This window comes from Siniperca chuatsi, linkage group LG18 (genome assembly GCF_020085105.1).
Source record: "Siniperca chuatsi isolate FFG_IHB_CAS linkage group LG18, ASM2008510v1, whole genome shotgun sequence".
Classification (NCBI taxonomy): Eukaryota; Metazoa; Chordata; class Actinopteri; order Centrarchiformes; family Sinipercidae; genus Siniperca; species Siniperca chuatsi.
This window is the reverse complement of record NC_058059.1, coordinates 9,575,740-9,593,324: the sequence shown is the minus strand read 5'-3', so window position 1 is coordinate 9,593,324 and position 17,585 is coordinate 9,575,740. Positions and strand designations below refer to the sequence as shown.

General features: G+C 40.1%; 1 protein-coding gene across 2 annotated transcripts; it reads right to left on the bottom strand.

The window, feature by feature from the left end:
• Nucleotides 1-726: 726 nt before the first annotated feature.
• Nucleotides 727-16,549, bottom strand: znf532 (zinc finger protein 532). Of its 2 annotated transcripts, XM_044174576.1 has the most exons (11): nt 16,376-16,549; nt 15,332-15,670; nt 13,878-13,938; nt 8,435-10,799; nt 7,465-7,646; nt 6,135-6,311; nt 5,266-5,428; nt 4,676-4,999; nt 3,972-4,084; nt 2,928-3,066; nt 727-2,798 (listed from the first exon to the last, which is right to left on the bottom strand). In XM_044174576.1, exons 4-11 carry the CDS (start codon nt 10,766-10,768, stop codon nt 2,301-2,303), a joined length of 3,930 nt encoding a protein of 1,309 aa, XP_044030511.1. In that variant the 5' UTR covers nt 10,769-10,799; nt 13,878-13,938; nt 15,332-15,670; nt 16,376-16,549; the 3' UTR covers nt 727-2,300. The 2 variants fall into 2 exon arrangements, with proteins under 2 accessions (XP_044030511.1, XP_044030510.1); XM_044174575.1 differs by lacking the exon at nt 13,878-13,938.
• Nucleotides 16,550-17,585: the final 1,036 nt, after the last annotated feature.

Below are 17,585 nucleotides of genomic sequence, written 5' to 3'. Positions count from 1 at the left end.
AGGGAAAGGGTGTGGTTTTCGGTTAAATATAGAAAAAGCAAACATGTACTTCAAGGAAAATATTGACATTTTCAATATTTAAACAAACCCACAATGTTTTATTAACCGTAACTTGGTGCCTTGATTTTCCTAAACAGAACCACAGATAGGTTAATCATGCTTTAGTTTCAAGAAATGGATATCATAGAGAAAACAACTGAAATAGCACTTGAAGCAGTTCAGCATACTTGAAGTTGATGAACTTGCATGATTCTTGCAATTTTTGGGTTGTATCCACATGATGGTTGAATGCACTTATTGTAAGTCGCTTTGGATGAAAGCATCAGCTAAATAAATATAATGTTATGAATGTATGTTGTCATTTAGCAACTTTGCAGATGCGTTAATTAAAAACATGTCCTTATTGATATGATAAGAAGTTTAATCCGGAAGGCATTACGTTTCTTTCAAAACATATTTTCTGTTTCTAATTAGTAGTATGAAAACAACATTTTTAGTAGACAGGGTTGGCATTTAGGATTTTGGTAAAGTTAGATATAATTTAATATCACTCATAAGACTGCCACTGTCAATGGTTGAATTAATGTTCAATAGATTGCAGGACATTTAGATGCCAAACACCTGTTATCAAAATCCAGCATTTAGACTTTAGCTTTTATAGTTATAATGATCCATGACACAAACAGCACTATGCAAGCATGAATGATCAGGAGAGGATTTCTGACATATTTTCATGGAGAAGATCTGATGTCTCATGTGCAGTCGACATCAGATCTTGGTTTCATCATTTATTGTCATAAAGAACAGCTTTGTACACAAGCATCAGAATTGTCTAAAAACAGCAGCACCAGCAGCAAAACACATTCTAATCAACAAACAATTCACAGACTGCTTCTCACATGCAGTTTTACAGCGCAAGACAGTTAAAGTCTTATTCTCGGAGTAGAAAAACTACTGTCCAAAACTGAGTGATATTTTTTGGAAATGCTTGGAACGAAGAAAGCAATGGAAAACAATCTTGAGATTCTCACGACTTTCAGTTATTGTTCATTTAATTGAACTGGTTGTTTTGTATGAATAATTCAGTTTCACAGCCATGTTTACATTCCTAGAAGTTTTTCTTCGGTTTAGATGTTTTTCCAATGTTTGAACATTCATTATGATTTCACAATAAACCAAAGAACCACAAACTGAAGAAACAAGATAGAAAATTATGTTTTACGAAATATAGGGTTACAATTTTATTTTTATTGTGTAACGACAGATGAACTATGCTGTAAAGAAGACTGTTCTTTGTATCTTTATATTTTAAATATTCGGGTAAATAAATGTAATCACAAAGAGCTGCCATATATATGTTAAGACGAATGAAACATAAAAAACATTTGACAATCTTTTACAAAATATATTTTTAAAAGAAAATTCAAATTTGGCCCATAAAAGTTAAGAGTTAAAAGACTCCTGTTTCTGTTTCTTCAGAAGTTCTGTTGTGTATGCATTTAATATGTGAATGATAATAACTCGACAAGGTGGAATGGAGATGCAGCTGAAAATAGGCTTTATCTTTGTCTGGTTGTCTGAAATCTACTGATATTTCATGTAATTTCAGCTCAAAATGAATGCAGAGATTTTGTTTTAGGATCAGTAGTTTCAGGATGTATTAGAAGGAGACCATAGCCATAGTTAGTTGTAGAAGCCAAGGAGGGCTCAGAGAGAAATATTAGTTATCCATGAAATATAAAAACTGAAACATAAAGAATGTTTGATGCCAACTCAATTTTTAAGTTTAAATTGAAGTCCTCAGTTAGGGGTAACGTACTGTAGTGGGGGAAACCTGAAGCTCCCAAAAGTTTTATATACTTTTGTATATTTTTTTAATCTTTCTATCCAGACATTCGTTGGACATTAGCAGCATTGAAAATTCAGAACACTGCTGACTGTATGAGGATTAATCCTGTTACAACAATATATTCATACATTATCTAGTCCTAGTGAGAAGTCAACAATGGAAACTGTTTAAAATAAAAAAGCTCTTCTATAAAAAAAATTTATTCAAGGCCTATAGAAACATCTATGTGTGTACGAAAAACTATCTTGTTCAATTTACTTAACATTTATTACATATTTTGTGTGTATATTGTATACATATTGCAGTACCCTACATATACATTATGTATATGCAGCGTGACCACAGCCAATTGAGATTGAGACTGTAGTTTGTCTGCAACAATTTAACAAATTGTAAAAGTTTAAAACAACAGTGTTTGCTTTAGATGGAATGGTTTCAAAGTGTGTTCCTCTCACTTCTCAGCCAGTCTCTTTGACTTTATGAACGCCATCCCATGTGTCCTCATGTGTGTATTCAGGTTTCCCTCCGTTTCAAACTTCTTCCCACACACTTTGCATTTGGTATTTGGTGTTCCGTCATTGTTCTCGTCTGTAACATCCAACTGGTTCTCTCTCTGACTCTCATCGTCATCCTTGCCCCGTCCATTGTATCGTGCGAGACCCTGCGGCTCCTTCAGCCGATGGACGATAAAGAGGTGTCGGGCCAGGGAGCGGTGGGAGGTGTAGCAGAGGCCGCACTCCTGACACTGGTAGGACGAGCCATCAGACTTGTGCTGGGGAATGTGCTCATGGAAAGCCGCAATGTCTTCAGTGGTGAAGCCGCAAACGGCACACTTGTGAACTTTAAGGATGTTCACCTTGAGCCTCTTCAAAGGCTGTGAGTCAGAGACCCTGGAGTTCAAGCCTGGAGACCCCTCATCCTCTTCTGGCTTCCTTTTGGGGCTGAGGGTCTGTAGAGGAGATTAAAAGGATCAGTTAGGAATTACAGGAGAACCATGAAATTCACTTGTAAGTTGAAAAGATTCACACGGGCCACTTCCTTCTAATAAATGTATATCCATAAACTTGTGCCACAGTACCGTTTTCTTGTCAGGTAAAGCCTCCATATTATCAGAGTTGACAGTCTTCCCCTCTGGGTCTTTGACTCCATGCATCAGCTGAATGTGCTGATCCAGCAGCACTCTCTTAGTGAATGGCTGACTGAGAGGTGGACAGTGCCTGTCAAAGTACAATAAAATAACAATTAGAACCCCATGCAAGCTATTTGCATACACAATTTGAGGTAGTTTTATTATTATTAAAGACTATTAAAGATTTTCACTTTGAATTGCACTGTATGCAAGCAAGTTAAAGCATGGTTCTCGCACACCCAGACCTCCACAATTACATAATTGGAGCTGCTGCATGGACCCAATGCATTCCTCTTGAAATTTGACACATCGGTCTGCAGCTGCGCCGACTGTGCATCGCTCTTTATTGATAATTGGCTCATTAGTCTGTGGTACTCCCGAGCCTTCTCTTCCGTCTCCTTCAAGTGTCTGTCCTTACCAAGAAAAAACAGAGCTAAGCTAATGGCCAAAAACAACATACATGTACGTTCAAGCGACAAAGCCCTGTCTGCCTGTTGGGAGCAAAAGAGGAAGTAGTGTGACATTACTATAGAGCCACAAAGTCCACAAAAGAGGGTGGAGGTCAAGGTGGATGGATGGGTCAACAAAACATTGGAGAGTGTTGTTTGTTTCCCGTTTCTTACAGACAGTCAACGTTGGTTTCTTGTAATCATGACAGTGGTTGTTCGCTAACTGTAACCAAATTGTTATTATTATTATTATTATTATAACCATGATAACGAAGGTCTCCTGACCTTAACCAAGTAGTTATTTAACCCAAACCATGATCTTTCCCTAACCAATTCGTTTTTGTGCCTAAACCTAACCGAACCTTAATCATAGTGGTGTAAGATCAGAAAACGGTTTTATTTTAGAAATGGCGATGTCACCCTGTCAATAGTGCCGTCAGATCAGAAAACACTTATGTGTTGTTCTGGAGGGCATGGACCAACAACATATCTTGTCATTAAATTTGGAGGACTTGTTAAAAACACAGTGGGTGTGTGTACTCACGGGCAGGTGTAGGCCTTCCGCAGTCCCTTGTGTTTGAGACGGTTGTGTCTGCAAAGACTGTGGGAGGAGCTGAAGGACTTGTCGCACTGTCGACATGGGTGTTTCTTCAGTATCTGCAATATAAGGAGAATGCAAGATACCCTTTAAAATATAGGCAGTTATGGATCACGGGACAAAACAAGCAATGTGAAGGTGTTACTGTGGGCTCTGGGTAATTGTGATGGACATTTCTGACAATTTCCAAAATTGAAAATAATCAGCAGATTAATCAACAATGAAAATCATCATTAATTACAGCCTTTTATAAAATAGTTAAAAATGAGCTGCACCTCAACCAACTACTACTACTACTACACATTGATGCATCAGTAATAATAATCTAATGATACATATGATATATAATAGTATAGGCTAACAGTCACAGGGGCCATTTTTCTGCATTGAGTACTTTTGATACTTTCGGTTTATATTTTCCTGTTTATACTTACATACTTTTAGTTAAGTAACATTTTAATGCAGAACTTTTACTGGTAATGGAGTATTTTTACAGTGTGGTGTTAGTCATTTTACTTAAGTAAAGGATCTAAATACTTCCTCCACCACTGTAGAATCTTACAGCATCAAGTCTCTAAATTTTGTGCTCTCTTAGCAACTCTTAAGTAGAATCTCAAAAAATGTGTCTAATTGGAAAGTCCATGATTCACCTTGCCGTGTTCACGCCTCATGTGAGCCACAAAGACCTCCCTGGAGCTGAAGAGGGTATTGCAGTCTCCACATGTGTATCCTGAGCCGGGAGGGTTCTTAAGGTCTGCTGACCAGTTACTGTTTGTTTTCTTTAGCGGTGAAGGTAAAGGCTTCTTTTGTCCCTTGTCTTGACCATTGACATTTCCTCCATCTTTATTATTAGTATTATTATTACTGGGGATATTGCTATTTGTACTGTTAGAGTTAGTAGGCTTGGTGCTGAGAGGGAGGTTGATGCCCAAGTTTGGTGGACCCTCGATGGTCCTCAGAGTTCCATGGGTAGCCTGAAAGGATCCACACGTGCAGATTGAATTGTAAGTAAGAATTTATATAGCACTGGTATGTAAAACATTTCTAGACTAAACTTATTAGTATTACTCATATGATTGGCCTTGCAGATTGAAATAAAGATAGTGATACTGTGTCACACATACCTAACATTAAGTCACTTAATTAGACGTTAAAAACAGACTCATAAAATTAAGTCAGGACACATTAAATGTAGATATTATTATCAAGCATGCTTAAAATAACTGCTTTTTATGCCCACCTTGATATGGTCCAACATGAGCTGTTTCTGTGCATAGTGCAAGGAGCAGTCTGGGCATTTGAACACTGAAACTTTATGATTGACGATGTGCTGGTCGAAGTGCGTGTAGAGCAGGGACTGCAAAGTGAACACGGTATCACACATGGAACACTTATAGATCACCCTGAAAGACAGAAAAAAAAACCTGTCCTTTAAAAAAAAAAGCACTGGGAGTTCACTGCTCACTTCTCAACAAACCTTTAGATAGTTTTAGATCGTGATATGAACAAAACAAATAATTAATCATACTGAAATAGATGGTTCAGTATATTAAATATTGTGTCACATCAGATGTTTATTTAGCTCTAAGCTTGGGGCACAACCAGGACCAAACCCACCCAATGGTACAAGAACACCTGCTCCTGATCTGTATCATCAGTAGGGCTCATGATGGACAGTGTGTAAGTCAGTGAAAGGTTGCCACGTGGAAAAAACCCAAGTTAAGCTGCCATGTCTAAAACCCACAAATCCTGCTACTGATGAAGCAGCGAGGGTGTTTTTCCTTAGAAAAATGAATTGGACATAGGTATTAGGTTATATTGGTGTGTGCCTGTGTGAAAGGAAGAGCATGTAGATGTGTGTTGATGTGTATGTGTGTGGTTGACAATTCTTTGAAGAAAAAGCGTGTATATTATGTGTGTACTGCATTCTATTTTTATTTAAATATTAGATTTAAATTTGCATTGAATCAACTTTTGTGTACTTCAAAATGCACACTTACAACAACAACAACTGCAGTATACTTTGCTGAATTTTGTCTTTAATGAAATATAAAACTAAAATATAGTCCACAGTGTTTTTGATAATAGCTACAACATGTTAAGACCTACTTGGGCTCTCCTGTCTTCATTCCTGGATGCTGTGTGTTTGCATGAGAGTGCGTTCCAGGTGCAGACTTGAAGGCCATGGGGCAGAGAGGACATTTATAGAAGACCTCACAGTGAGTATTCTGGATGTGGGATTTTACGGTTGCAACATCAGTGAAGATCACACTACAGTGGGTACAGCTGGAGGGAAAAGAAATGAGTTTGCTAAAGTCAGATTTAAATAAAAATTTTAACTGAGTGAAAGTCTATTTAATTCATTCTTCAGACAGAAGCAATTTGTTTCTAATTTAAGACTGTGTTTTAATTTACTTGATTGGTGAGTCTAACATGCTGGTCAGCACATGACTCAGGATCATAACTTTGAGAGACTTTTCTTGGGAAATACTCATATTCACTTTCTTGTCGAGGGTTAGATGAAAAGATTGATACCAGTCTTGTGTCTGTCCATTAAATATCAAGCTGAAAGCCAGGAGACGCTTAGCTTAGCATAATGACTGGAAACAAGGGGAAATAGGTAGCCTGGCTCTGTCCAAAGGTTAAAAAAATCTGCCTACCAAAACCAGTAAAGCTCACTAATTAGCATGTAATATCTTGTTTGTAGGTAGATGGTTTTTTTTACCTTTGAACAGAGCCAGGCAAGCTATTATGCTAAGCTAAGGTAACTGTCTGCTGAGAGTGGTATGAATCGCCTCATCTAACCCTCTGCAGGAAATTGAATAACCAAATTTCCCAAAATGTTGAACTATTTCTCTAAAAAGAACATATAGGTTTTCATACACGCAGATGCATGAATAATTTTGTGTGATTAATCTCTCATTTCATGGAGGGAAAACAGCATATTTCATTTTTTTGTGTACCAAACACAGATTTGAATTTCAAAGTTAAAAACCGTAACTTTCAGCAAATTCACATTACATTGCCGATTTTAACTCTGAGACATTTCATAACATTTTGATAGACCAGACTCATAATTGAACCATAATTGGTGAGATACTGATTTTTCAGTTTTAATGGCATGTATCTTGGGTGACTCCACACAAAAATTGTGACTGTCTAATTTTTCCCCCATCACTTTCAGTGATATGGGATTGTCAAGCTGGGGCAAACATAATGTAATAATAACTGTAATTAGAAATGACATTATAACACTTGAAAGAAAAGCAAGAACAAGAGACATTTAAGTCTGAGTATAGCCACTTACAAAGGAAGGACACTACTCAGTGGTAAATACTTTGAATTTGTCTTCAGATTTGAATATCCAAAAAATCTGGGGTTTAACAGAAGAAATTGTGGCAAATTAATAATGTTATGATTTTAGTTAAGGTAGACTGACCGGTAGCCGACTCTGCGGGTGTAATGCAGGCAGTTCTTGGTGACATGTGACTGAAAGTGGACAGAACGGCAGCTGGCTCCACACTCGGGGCAGATGTAAGGAGACTTGTGCTGATGGATTCGCTGGTGTGACAGAAAACTGCACTGATTTGGGAGAAGCATTTGGCAGATGGTGCATGTTTTCTAGAGGCAGAGAAAAGAGGAGATAAAGAAAATCATTAATTGCATTTTATCATGACACTACAACTCACTTACCTCCACGGATGATCCACAAACCCCATTATGAACAGTTTTCTTTGGCACTACTTTCTACTGAAGAAATAGTCCCATTCCAAATTGTTGCAGCACAGGATATCTCAAAATTGTGGCACATAAAACCAGTAATAATTAACCTTTACACTGTATAATGGATCTAGAGCATTTCATAAGTTGAGATGGGATGGAGGGGCTGCTGGTACCAGAAGTGTTTTCCCCCACTCACGCGATATCCTCAATGTTACTGAACAGAGAAACACAGCACCCTAAGTAATGTAACTGTCCGTTTTCTCAACACCTTAATCTTTAGCCTCCACCCACCATTAGTGGAGCACAGAATTTTAACCTTGGCGATTGGATGTTTCTTGCTGAAATACACCGCGGGAGTTGGAGTAAACACCCACCTCTAAGTTTTTATGTACACAAGCTTGTACCTTTTTATCAAAGAACCAGATAGTTGCTACCGCAGTTGTTAATCTTTTGATGATTCAACCAGTTGAGTTTCATGCCAATCCAAGCTGTAGAAGTGCTCCAACTGTGAGTCACGTAACATTGTCAATAGGAAAAATGAATGGGACTTCCAGAGGTGCCTAAAATAACTCCTCCCAACTCTATAGCCCACTATACTGTGTTAATCAATAAACTTAGCAGAAGTCAGAACTCAAAATTTAAATTTAACCATATTATGTAGCAGTTAAGACGTTACGTACACACACCTGCCCACTGGACTCCAGTGCCTGTTGATAGTGCATAGCTAGCGAGCTGTCGTCCTGGAACATTTCGTTACACTCCAAGCACTTTAGGCTGTGCCTGCAGAGCTTCGATGCATCATCCTCCAAGGGCATGGCTGCCACAAGAGGAGCACTGCTTGGAGCTGAAATCACTGCAGTTTTGGACCCATCACCAGCAACTCTTCCTGGGATTTGACTAGTGGGTGCTTGTGCTTGGGAAGTGGAGCTAGCGCCAGTGATCTTGGGTGGGCCTGATGAGGGCGATGTGGTTATCATCTGATCTGCAGGAATGGGTTTTAGGATTAGATGTGAGCACTGCATGACAACCCCTTTGTCCTTGTGGCCCCTGGCATGAGACAAGAGGCTGCATTTGTTGTAGAACACTAGACTTTTGGCACAGTGGTTGCAGGTGACCTCAATCCGCACACTGCGACGCTCGTAGTGCTGTGCCAGACTCTTTTCAAGAGCAAATGAATCTCCACACTCCAGGCACTTGTAACCACGTGAGGGTATAGAGATACAAGCTGAGGTTGGTGGAGAGAGGTTTGGGACGTACACAGGGACAGGATTTATGCTACTCAGAACTTTATTGAAGGCGTCCACTACAGAGCTTTGAGAGCTGGTGAACACTTGAACCCTAGAGACTTTCTTTGAGGCCCGGCCAGCGAGAATTGTTTTCTGTTTGACTTGTTGTGATTGTTGATGCTGTGGTTGTTTGGAGGAGGACAGGGCCTGTTGAAGATCACAGACAGCAGAGGATACAGTCTGAGGCAGAAGATTGAGGTTACTAAGATGGACTGTCTTTGGCACAAGTTTGGCATTAGCCAGACTGGAGGCAGGTACCATGACAGTCTGTTGCTGGATGGCATTAGCAGCTTTCAAGATGGCACTGCTCGCACTTTGCACTGATGCAGCGGGGATGACTGTTGCTTTGACTGTGGTGTTGTTAGCTAGCTTCAGGTTGATGACTTGGGAACCAGCTGTCTTGACTGCTGAGACAGGCAGGAAAGCTGTCGCCACAGGTTTAATAGTCATTTGCTTGGTTATTTCAATTGAAGGGCCTCCAGTGGTGCCTACTACTGTGGTTGGCAGAGAGGGCCTTGTGGGAGATGAGAAATTTGCACTGGTGGTTGCCATGACAGGTGGGCTATTCTCTCCTTTTCTCAGACCCTCAGGATCAAACTGTGGTAGAACTCGTGTGACAGTACGCTTGATCTGGCCGGATGAGGTCTTGATTGTTTTGATCCTGACTTTTGGGATGACCGGGGTGGTGTCTGTGCTTGAAGCAGGGGAACCTTTGCTGCTACCCTCACTGGTGACGCTAGAGGGGCTGTCTGGTTGTCTTGTTAGAAGCCTCTTTGCAAATTCTAGGGCTGACTCCTGCTCATGTGGCTTCTCTGGAGCTCTGGGATTTTCATTGGCCTGGATGGATTCTTTCTGTGTTGTAGGAGAATCCAAGTCTGTAGCACTAGCTTTTTTGGCACTAAGGGCTGCTATGGCTGCTATACAAGATGAAAGTTTTGCAGAGGACTTAGCTTTGACTTGAGACATATTGGACACATTATCAAGCCCTGATGGCTCACCAGCCTCTTTGCACTCCTGACCTTGAGACTTGAGGACCTTGAGTTCCTCCTCAGGGAAACTTAATTGAGGGGGGTCGTTAGACTTGGGACCTCCAAGAGTGCCATTGTTGTTCTTGTTTTGATCTGGTTTTTGGTCTCTGTTTGCTCTGGGCTTAGAAACATTGTCCACTGATACAGGAGATTTGGGATTCTGGTCCTCTCTCTTAGTAGTGGACCTAAAGAATGACTGACCTCCCTGCTTGTCCATGGGATCATCTACCTCAATTTTATCATCATCATCAAACTCTTCAGCACTGGAGATGGGGCTGAACTGATTGAAGGTAGATGATTGGTTGTTAACTGACTGTCCTTCCTCCCTGAGAGCTTTCCATCCATTCTTGGTGTAATGAGTACCTGGTGGTATTGCTTGCAAGAGGCCATTATGAAGTCCATTGCCAATGCCAACAGAATGGGGTTGGGAGTGGAAATGTCCATCCTTCTCTGATATGCTTCCGCCATTCTCACTAGTGTCCGTTTTTCGGATGTTCTTGACAATGACACTAACGCCAACATCATGTCCTGTTGAGGGGTTATGGGCCTCGTCTTCAGTGGTAGCCACTGCATCACTTGGTTGCTTGAGCTGTCCGTCATGGTCATCATGGTGGCCAGATTCAATAGCCACTTTAGGATCCACCATGTCAGGGATGTCAAAGGCTGCCAGTAGGTCATCGAAGTCTGGCGTCTTCATATCTACCATGGTCCTGCTCCTGTTCTAATGAGGAGATCACCTGGGGAACACAGATAGAATGGAAGAATAATGAGTAACGTAAGCCATGTTTACTACAGATTTTTAACTATATTTAATGATTTGAGTTCTTCAATATGCTATAAGATATCACATTTTGCAATGAAACTCTTCATACTGTCTGTGTATTAGTTATGTTTGTATCTGATTAATGTAGTAACAGAATATTGTAGTGAAGAAAAACAGAAGTACATTAAATTACTCTTATTATTGCTGCTGCAACATACTGTCTCGTATGAGATTGTACGAGAGGAAACAAAAAAGGGTTTGCTTATTTCTCGTTCTCAAAAGTCAGCTTAGCAGATCAAAGATCAACACAGTGTACTAATACTGTTGTCCGCTTGTGATTTGTGTTGAATTTTCCTAGTCATTGTCAAGGCAATCTGTTAATTAGATTATGAGATGTATTGTGTGTGAAGCTGATATTTTAGTTTTTGGGTTGTGCAAGATGACAGCTAATAATATCCATAGATCATAGTTTCCGTAGTGGATTTGTTCGTATCTTTGTATAGACATGAATTTTCTCAATGAATGTCATGGCAATCTTCTCTGAAGAGCTTAGTATTTGTTGTACAAGTGAACTCAAACTGTAAAGGTAAGGTGTAATGGATGGCTATACTAACTAACATAAGCCCATCATTAGTCCCAAATGAGGCTTTTTCTCTTGGTGATGGAAAATAACTAGGCAATTCATACTGAGAGCAGAATTTATTGACGTTTAAAAGTGATAAATTGGTGATATTTTGCAGGGCAATTCCATGTAACTCTCTCCAAATTTGATTTGGAATCACACTTTTCCATACTGAATTTATCAAAAGATACACAATAAAGAATCTGTGAGCTTGTGATTTATTTGCCCTGTTTTATCTGGTCCCCCTCCCATTCAGACAGATTTCCAGCCAACCTGGCCCAGGTCGGGCCAATCACAAGCATTTCACATTTGTAAATTGGTCTGGCGATGTCAGGCTACATTAAACAACAAGACCTCTGTAATATGATTGTGTTCATGAGTGTTTTAGCTTTTGAGTTTTGATGAAGTTGGAGTGTGACTTTGGGACATGAAAGCAGCAATGCAAAAATCTGTATTCCTGGAGAAAATCATAAATTCTGGATAATAAAAGTGTAAATAATCCTGTCTGTGGCATACAAATTTCCATTTTAGATGTAAGTGTCACATTTTAGTATTTTTGACTAAGATGAGGTGGTAAGCATACGATACATAAGTTTATTTTAAGCTATATTTTCAGTTATTTCCCTTTTAACAATACTGGAAAATCCATTTTTAAACTGTAGAACAATGAAAGATCAGCTTACTTGACATCATTTTTTTGAGGATATTTGAACATTTTTTGTTATTTGAGAAGAAGCCATAGAATTTAATATTAAATAGTTTTTTAACTGTCCAATTTCATATGTGCCTACATTTTGTGACTTACAGTATGATTTGTGGTGGATTTGGGTCTAAACACACAAACATCATTCAGTCAAGCTTTTGTTTTGCAGTTTCATTTGCCACCACATGGTGTGCCAGTGTCTACATACAGTACAGCCTGTGAAATACCATGTTAACCATGACTTAGTCACTACTTTCTGGTGCTTGATGTTTCATTAGTGCATTAGCAGACTGAGCTTAGTGCTCCCTCCGCCTACATCTTCAAATCAAAAGTCCAGCTGACGTACAGTGCATAAATGTATGTACACTTGTGTATGTTCTTTTTATGCCTCATTCATCCTTACATTGGGTAACTTCATTGAACTGTTTCAAAGAGTAACACCGGGGAACCTCATGCTCGTCCATATGGGGGGTAGATGTGACATTTTGATGACATTAAGTGGGTACTCAAGAAAACATTTTCCTCTTCAATCACTACATGCTCAGCATTGCTATAATTAAACAAATTAAATGGGGAGAAAACCAATAGTATACCAGTGTGCTAATGAAATGCATTTTACTTTTCTTGAAAAACTGCTAGTGGAACAAGGCAAGGACCTGCATCATGTCCTGACTTTACCAGAGAGTTCCTGTTTTATAATATAATATATATTTTCTGATATATAATTAGGAAACAGATGGATCTGGTCCAAGTAATTAATACAATATAAAAGATGAGTGTACTTGTAATTTTAGTAATTTTCCTATCAGTGGCACTTGTCAGCATCAGCTGGTTTTGGTTGTGAATAAAACATGTAAACAATACTTATGAATATGTAAATATGAACATGATCACAGGAGAAAGGACTTATCATCTAAAGATGATCAGTCTTTCAAGCCAAGACAACATGTTTATTTATCAAAAACAACCAATGTTTATAGAAGATGTTTTTGTTAGTGAATTCTGTAAGCAAAATGTCTTATACAGGATTATTAAACATCAGAAAGACTTTGCTTTCAGTGGGTTATAACTTCAGAAACAAACCAGTCTTTATTTTTTTTAATAGTGAACACTGCAAATAATACATGATGGGACTGAGATGCACTGTGTCTGTATGTGTTATGGGTGTTGGGGACAAAAGGCACAGGCATCGAGCTGCTCTGCTTGTACAGTACGTGCAGTTAAACCAGTACTGCTCTTTGATCCAAATGGATGGCAAACACATCTGCACACACACAGACCCATATCTTGTCTTGCCTCATCTCTGGTTTCAAAAAGCAACAATTCTCAATTCAATTCAGATGATGGGATGGTTGTAATAATGAGGTAAACAAACAAAATGACCGAGAGAGGTAGAAATGTTATGGAGGGAGAGGGCAGGCGAGAAATGTAGTGAGGGGAAAAATGGCTGCTGAGCTGTGTGAAGCTGCAGCAGAGAGAGAAAGGCCTGGTGGAAAGAACAGCTAGTCACAGCCATGAGCCAGAGCAGCCTGACGTAGAAAGTAAATGAAGGTTAAATACAGACAAATATGAAAAATACACAACAGAACCCCTCTCAACAACAGGAGTTTAATACACATGCATCATTACCACCTGAAATCCACTGAGTAAAAGACTGCTACAATCTCAGTAAAGTGAATGTAAAATAACAATGGTGGAAACATGCAAGTGAATCAGCCACTCCTCACCCTCTTTCCTCCGTCCCTCTCCAGCCACTAGCCAAACCTTCTTTCCTTCCTTCCTTCCATCCTGCAACAAACACAGTCACAACACTACTAACCCACAAAGAAGCCATGCACCCCACCCTGCCTGGGAAAAAAAGTCCTGTTTCTTCCCAACCAGGAAAAGGCCCAGAATACAGGGTCAGGTTACATCCAGGGATCTGGTGAGTGGTGGTGGTCCTAGTAAGGATCCTCCCTAGTCATTCTCTGCACCACTAGCAGCACACAGACATACAAACAGACAGATAGATCATGCTTCTCTGTGTGTGTGTGTGTGTGTGTGTGTGTGTGTGTGTGTGTGTGTGTGTGTGTGTGTGTGTGTGTGAGGCACGCTCGAGGCTGCAGATTCACAGACTCCCAGCCAGCCACATCCCCCTGCCCTCGTCCCTTCCCAAATCTCCCTGCCCCCCTCGTTACGAGCCGCGCTGCGTAGCACGACTTCCAGCCAGCAGCAGGGTTTGTGCCTGTGCCTTCGTAGCCAGTAGCTGAGCTGTGAAGGGCTGCCATGGAGCAGCCTGGGCTATCTCTATCCCTCAGTTGAGCACAGAGACGGTATTGTTCCTGTCAGCCCTCTCGTCTGCCTCAAACCGGTTTCAGCTGGTTCTGGTCACCCAAGATAAAGCCCTGTGCTGCAATACGGCCTCAGAAACACACAGACAGAAGCAGTGTGCCCACCTCCCAGGAAACACTGCAACATTCTTCACCAAACTACATGTATATTGTCATATAGATTTAGGGAAACAAGAACACACAATATTTTATAGACAGGTGGTGACATGATTAAAGGAAATTCACTCCGGTCGGTTGCACTGCCATAAAATTAGGCCACAAAAATACACAACAAGATGATGTTTGGGTTAGCACAGTTACCTGGACACACAACACAGGACAACAGTAAAGAAAATGAAAACAATCATACAGTGTAAACAAAAAATAGGTTATGTGAGGTAAGATTTGAACATGAAAAACATTTTAAACATATAAAGTAAAATGATGACTGAAATATATAAAGTAAAATGATGACTGATAACAGCAACTGATATGCAACGTAACAAACTGGAAAGAAGAAGCAAATTTAGGTAACCATGATGGTAGTAGAAGCTCAGTCCGGTACCTTGGCCTGTTTCTCAACCAGATCCCCCAGTGTTTTCACCCCCAGACACACTGGTAGTCTCTCTGAAAACTAAAAACTTCCATACAGCCCCCAGCAGCATTACACCCAGCACTGTGATATAAAGACAAGGAATGTAAAAAAGAAATCAACACAGACTATCTCAATTGGGCAAACACAGGCCATGCATGCACCCCCCTCCCAGATTCCCATCAAACACATGCAACCCCTGCCCACATATGCCACCACAGAGACACACATAAACATAAACATGCATGTTCATGCATATATAGAGGTAAATGTGGCATACCCTTATCAGATTTTTTTCCACTCAGAGATATTCAGGAAAAATCAGTCTTCCTGTAGAGGCCTCAGCACCTGCCTGTACTCAGCCCCAACCATTCCAGCCCCCATCCTCCTCCTCCTCCTCCCCTCCCCCTCTTCCCACTCTCCTTCACTGGGTCAGTCCTAGATTTTAGTCCCAGTCCAGGCCTCGTTTTCTCCTGAAGCCCCCGCCACCACCATTACGGCCGTGCATGAAGGGACGGATGGAGAAAGGGGGCAGTGTTCAGCAGGCGAATCAGGCCTTTTGTCTCTGTGCAGGGGGGTGAGGGGACTCTTCACTCTGGCTCTGGAGCAGCAGCAGCAGCTGGTGCAGAGAAAGGAGAGAGAGAGAGGGAAATGGAGACAGAGGGAGGTGGGGGAGAGAGAGGAAGAAAAGGAAACAAGCAGGAGAAGAGTATAATATGGGTTTGAATATGTACACTACGTTCATATTTTAGGCCTGTGCCATAGCATAGCCATATACTGTATGATCGAGTGGAAAATGTTTGTGTGGTATTGTGCTGGTAAACTAGTCTCAGTCCTGCACATTGTTCTTCAGGGATCAATAACATTATATATTAATAACATAATGTATAAATAGCCGAGGCCTCTGTTCAGGCCCCATGCTGTGTATGCCAAGGTCAATGAGTCTTGTTTCTGCTTAAGATGGAAGTGTCACAAACTTTGATGGCAATCCTGTTTTGCTGCCTGTTTTTACTGTGCACAAGACAAATACCCACATGCACACATATAAAGCACAAATTAATGTAAGAGAAGATGGCAACTTTTCATTCTAAAAGGGTATGACATAACACATGCAGTAATGACATCATTTTCACCTACACGTGAAGAATTGAACCGATTTTGCGATTTCACAAATGTAAACATGAGCGTGAGCGTGATTATGATTCGATTTTTCATGTATCAATGTACAAACACAAAAATAACACATTAATAACAAGACAATCAGAAGGGTCAGAGTGATAAATTGGTAAACAAATACGATCATATCAAGTATTTCATAACCTACCTGGGAGACTGCAGAAAGAGAGGCTTTCAGCTGATTAAGCATGACTCTCTTTGGACTGCTACCAATCCTTGATACATCTGGCAGATTTTTCAAAGGCAGCCATGAGTGCTGCAGCATAAACTAATTAGCCTTCATTATGGCAGACCATACCAGATTTATTCATCAGACAACACAAATGCATTTTATACACTGTTAGATTTGTGCATACATATCATAAAATGATGGAACATGGTGCCTCCTGCCTCTCTACAGTGTGACAGATTTCAGTGCAGGAGAGGAGGCTGACGTTGCCGTGCTCCCCACCCGGAACAGAAAGTCACATGACGTCACATCGTCTCCGTTTGTGTTGGCTACAAGCAGCAAAGAGGAGCTGCTATAAGCTTACCATCTTGTTTCCCTCAATTTTCACAGTTTCCTGCTTGAGATAGGCATGTTTGATCATATCACTTAAAAGCTTAACTTCAACACTTGAAAAATGTCATTCAGATATTCAGATAGTCCTGTTTTGTCATACATGGTACATTTTTTTCCCATATGATTATATCCTGTGATTAGAGAATATCAGTATCAGTAGTATTACCTGTCCCGAACTAACATGTTTAGTATTTTTTAGCTCTGTAAAAAGTGGATAAGCCTAATATTATCTCCATAATATCCTGTATAATCAAAGGTTACAAATCGAAGAAATAGCCTTGATAGGTGTTTTCACGGTTGCCTTTAGGCTCCATTTAAACCAGTGGTTCCCAACCTTTTTGACTTAAAATGAAACAATGCAACTACTCATCACAAGTCATGGCCTTTGTGTGCACATGCAGTTCAACCAAAGAGTGATTTTATCTTCTTAGACTGTTTCATTTGAAGGATTTTTAGTGGTAAGAGGTAAATGTATTCAGTATTTTACAAGAAAAAGGCAAAAAATTTGAGAACAGTCAGAAAAAAGAAACACAATTTTGCTCTCACTACCTCACTGGTGGATCAGTCATTGCAAACACATGCTGTGCAGCAAAACATTGTTCAAACCCACACAACTTTATTTTAAATTCTAGTGGCGATCCCAAAGTTTCCAAAGATACCAAGATGTCAGGTTGAATTTTGGAGAAATGTGTATAAAGTGATGCGCAAGACACCTAGAATATTTGCATCCATAAAGAACATGGAGTCTTGGGTTTGAATATTTCACTCATGTAGCTTTGATGAAGAGTGGGAAGGT

Bases quoted from the DNA above. Each gene is read 5' to 3' on its own strand.
- znf532 (XM_044174576.1), bottom strand. From the start codon at position 10,768: ATGGTAGATATGAAGACGCCAGACTTCGATGACCTACTGGCAGCCTTT. The intron at 6,312-7,464 runs GTCAGTCTACCT...TTTTCCCTCCAG, and splicing joins ACCCGCAGAGTCGGCTACCG to CTGTACCCACTGTAGTGTGA. The intron at 2,799-2,927 runs GTACTGTGGCAC...TCTCCTCTACAG, and splicing joins CTTTACCTGACAAGAAAACG to ACCCTCAGCCCCAAAAGGAA.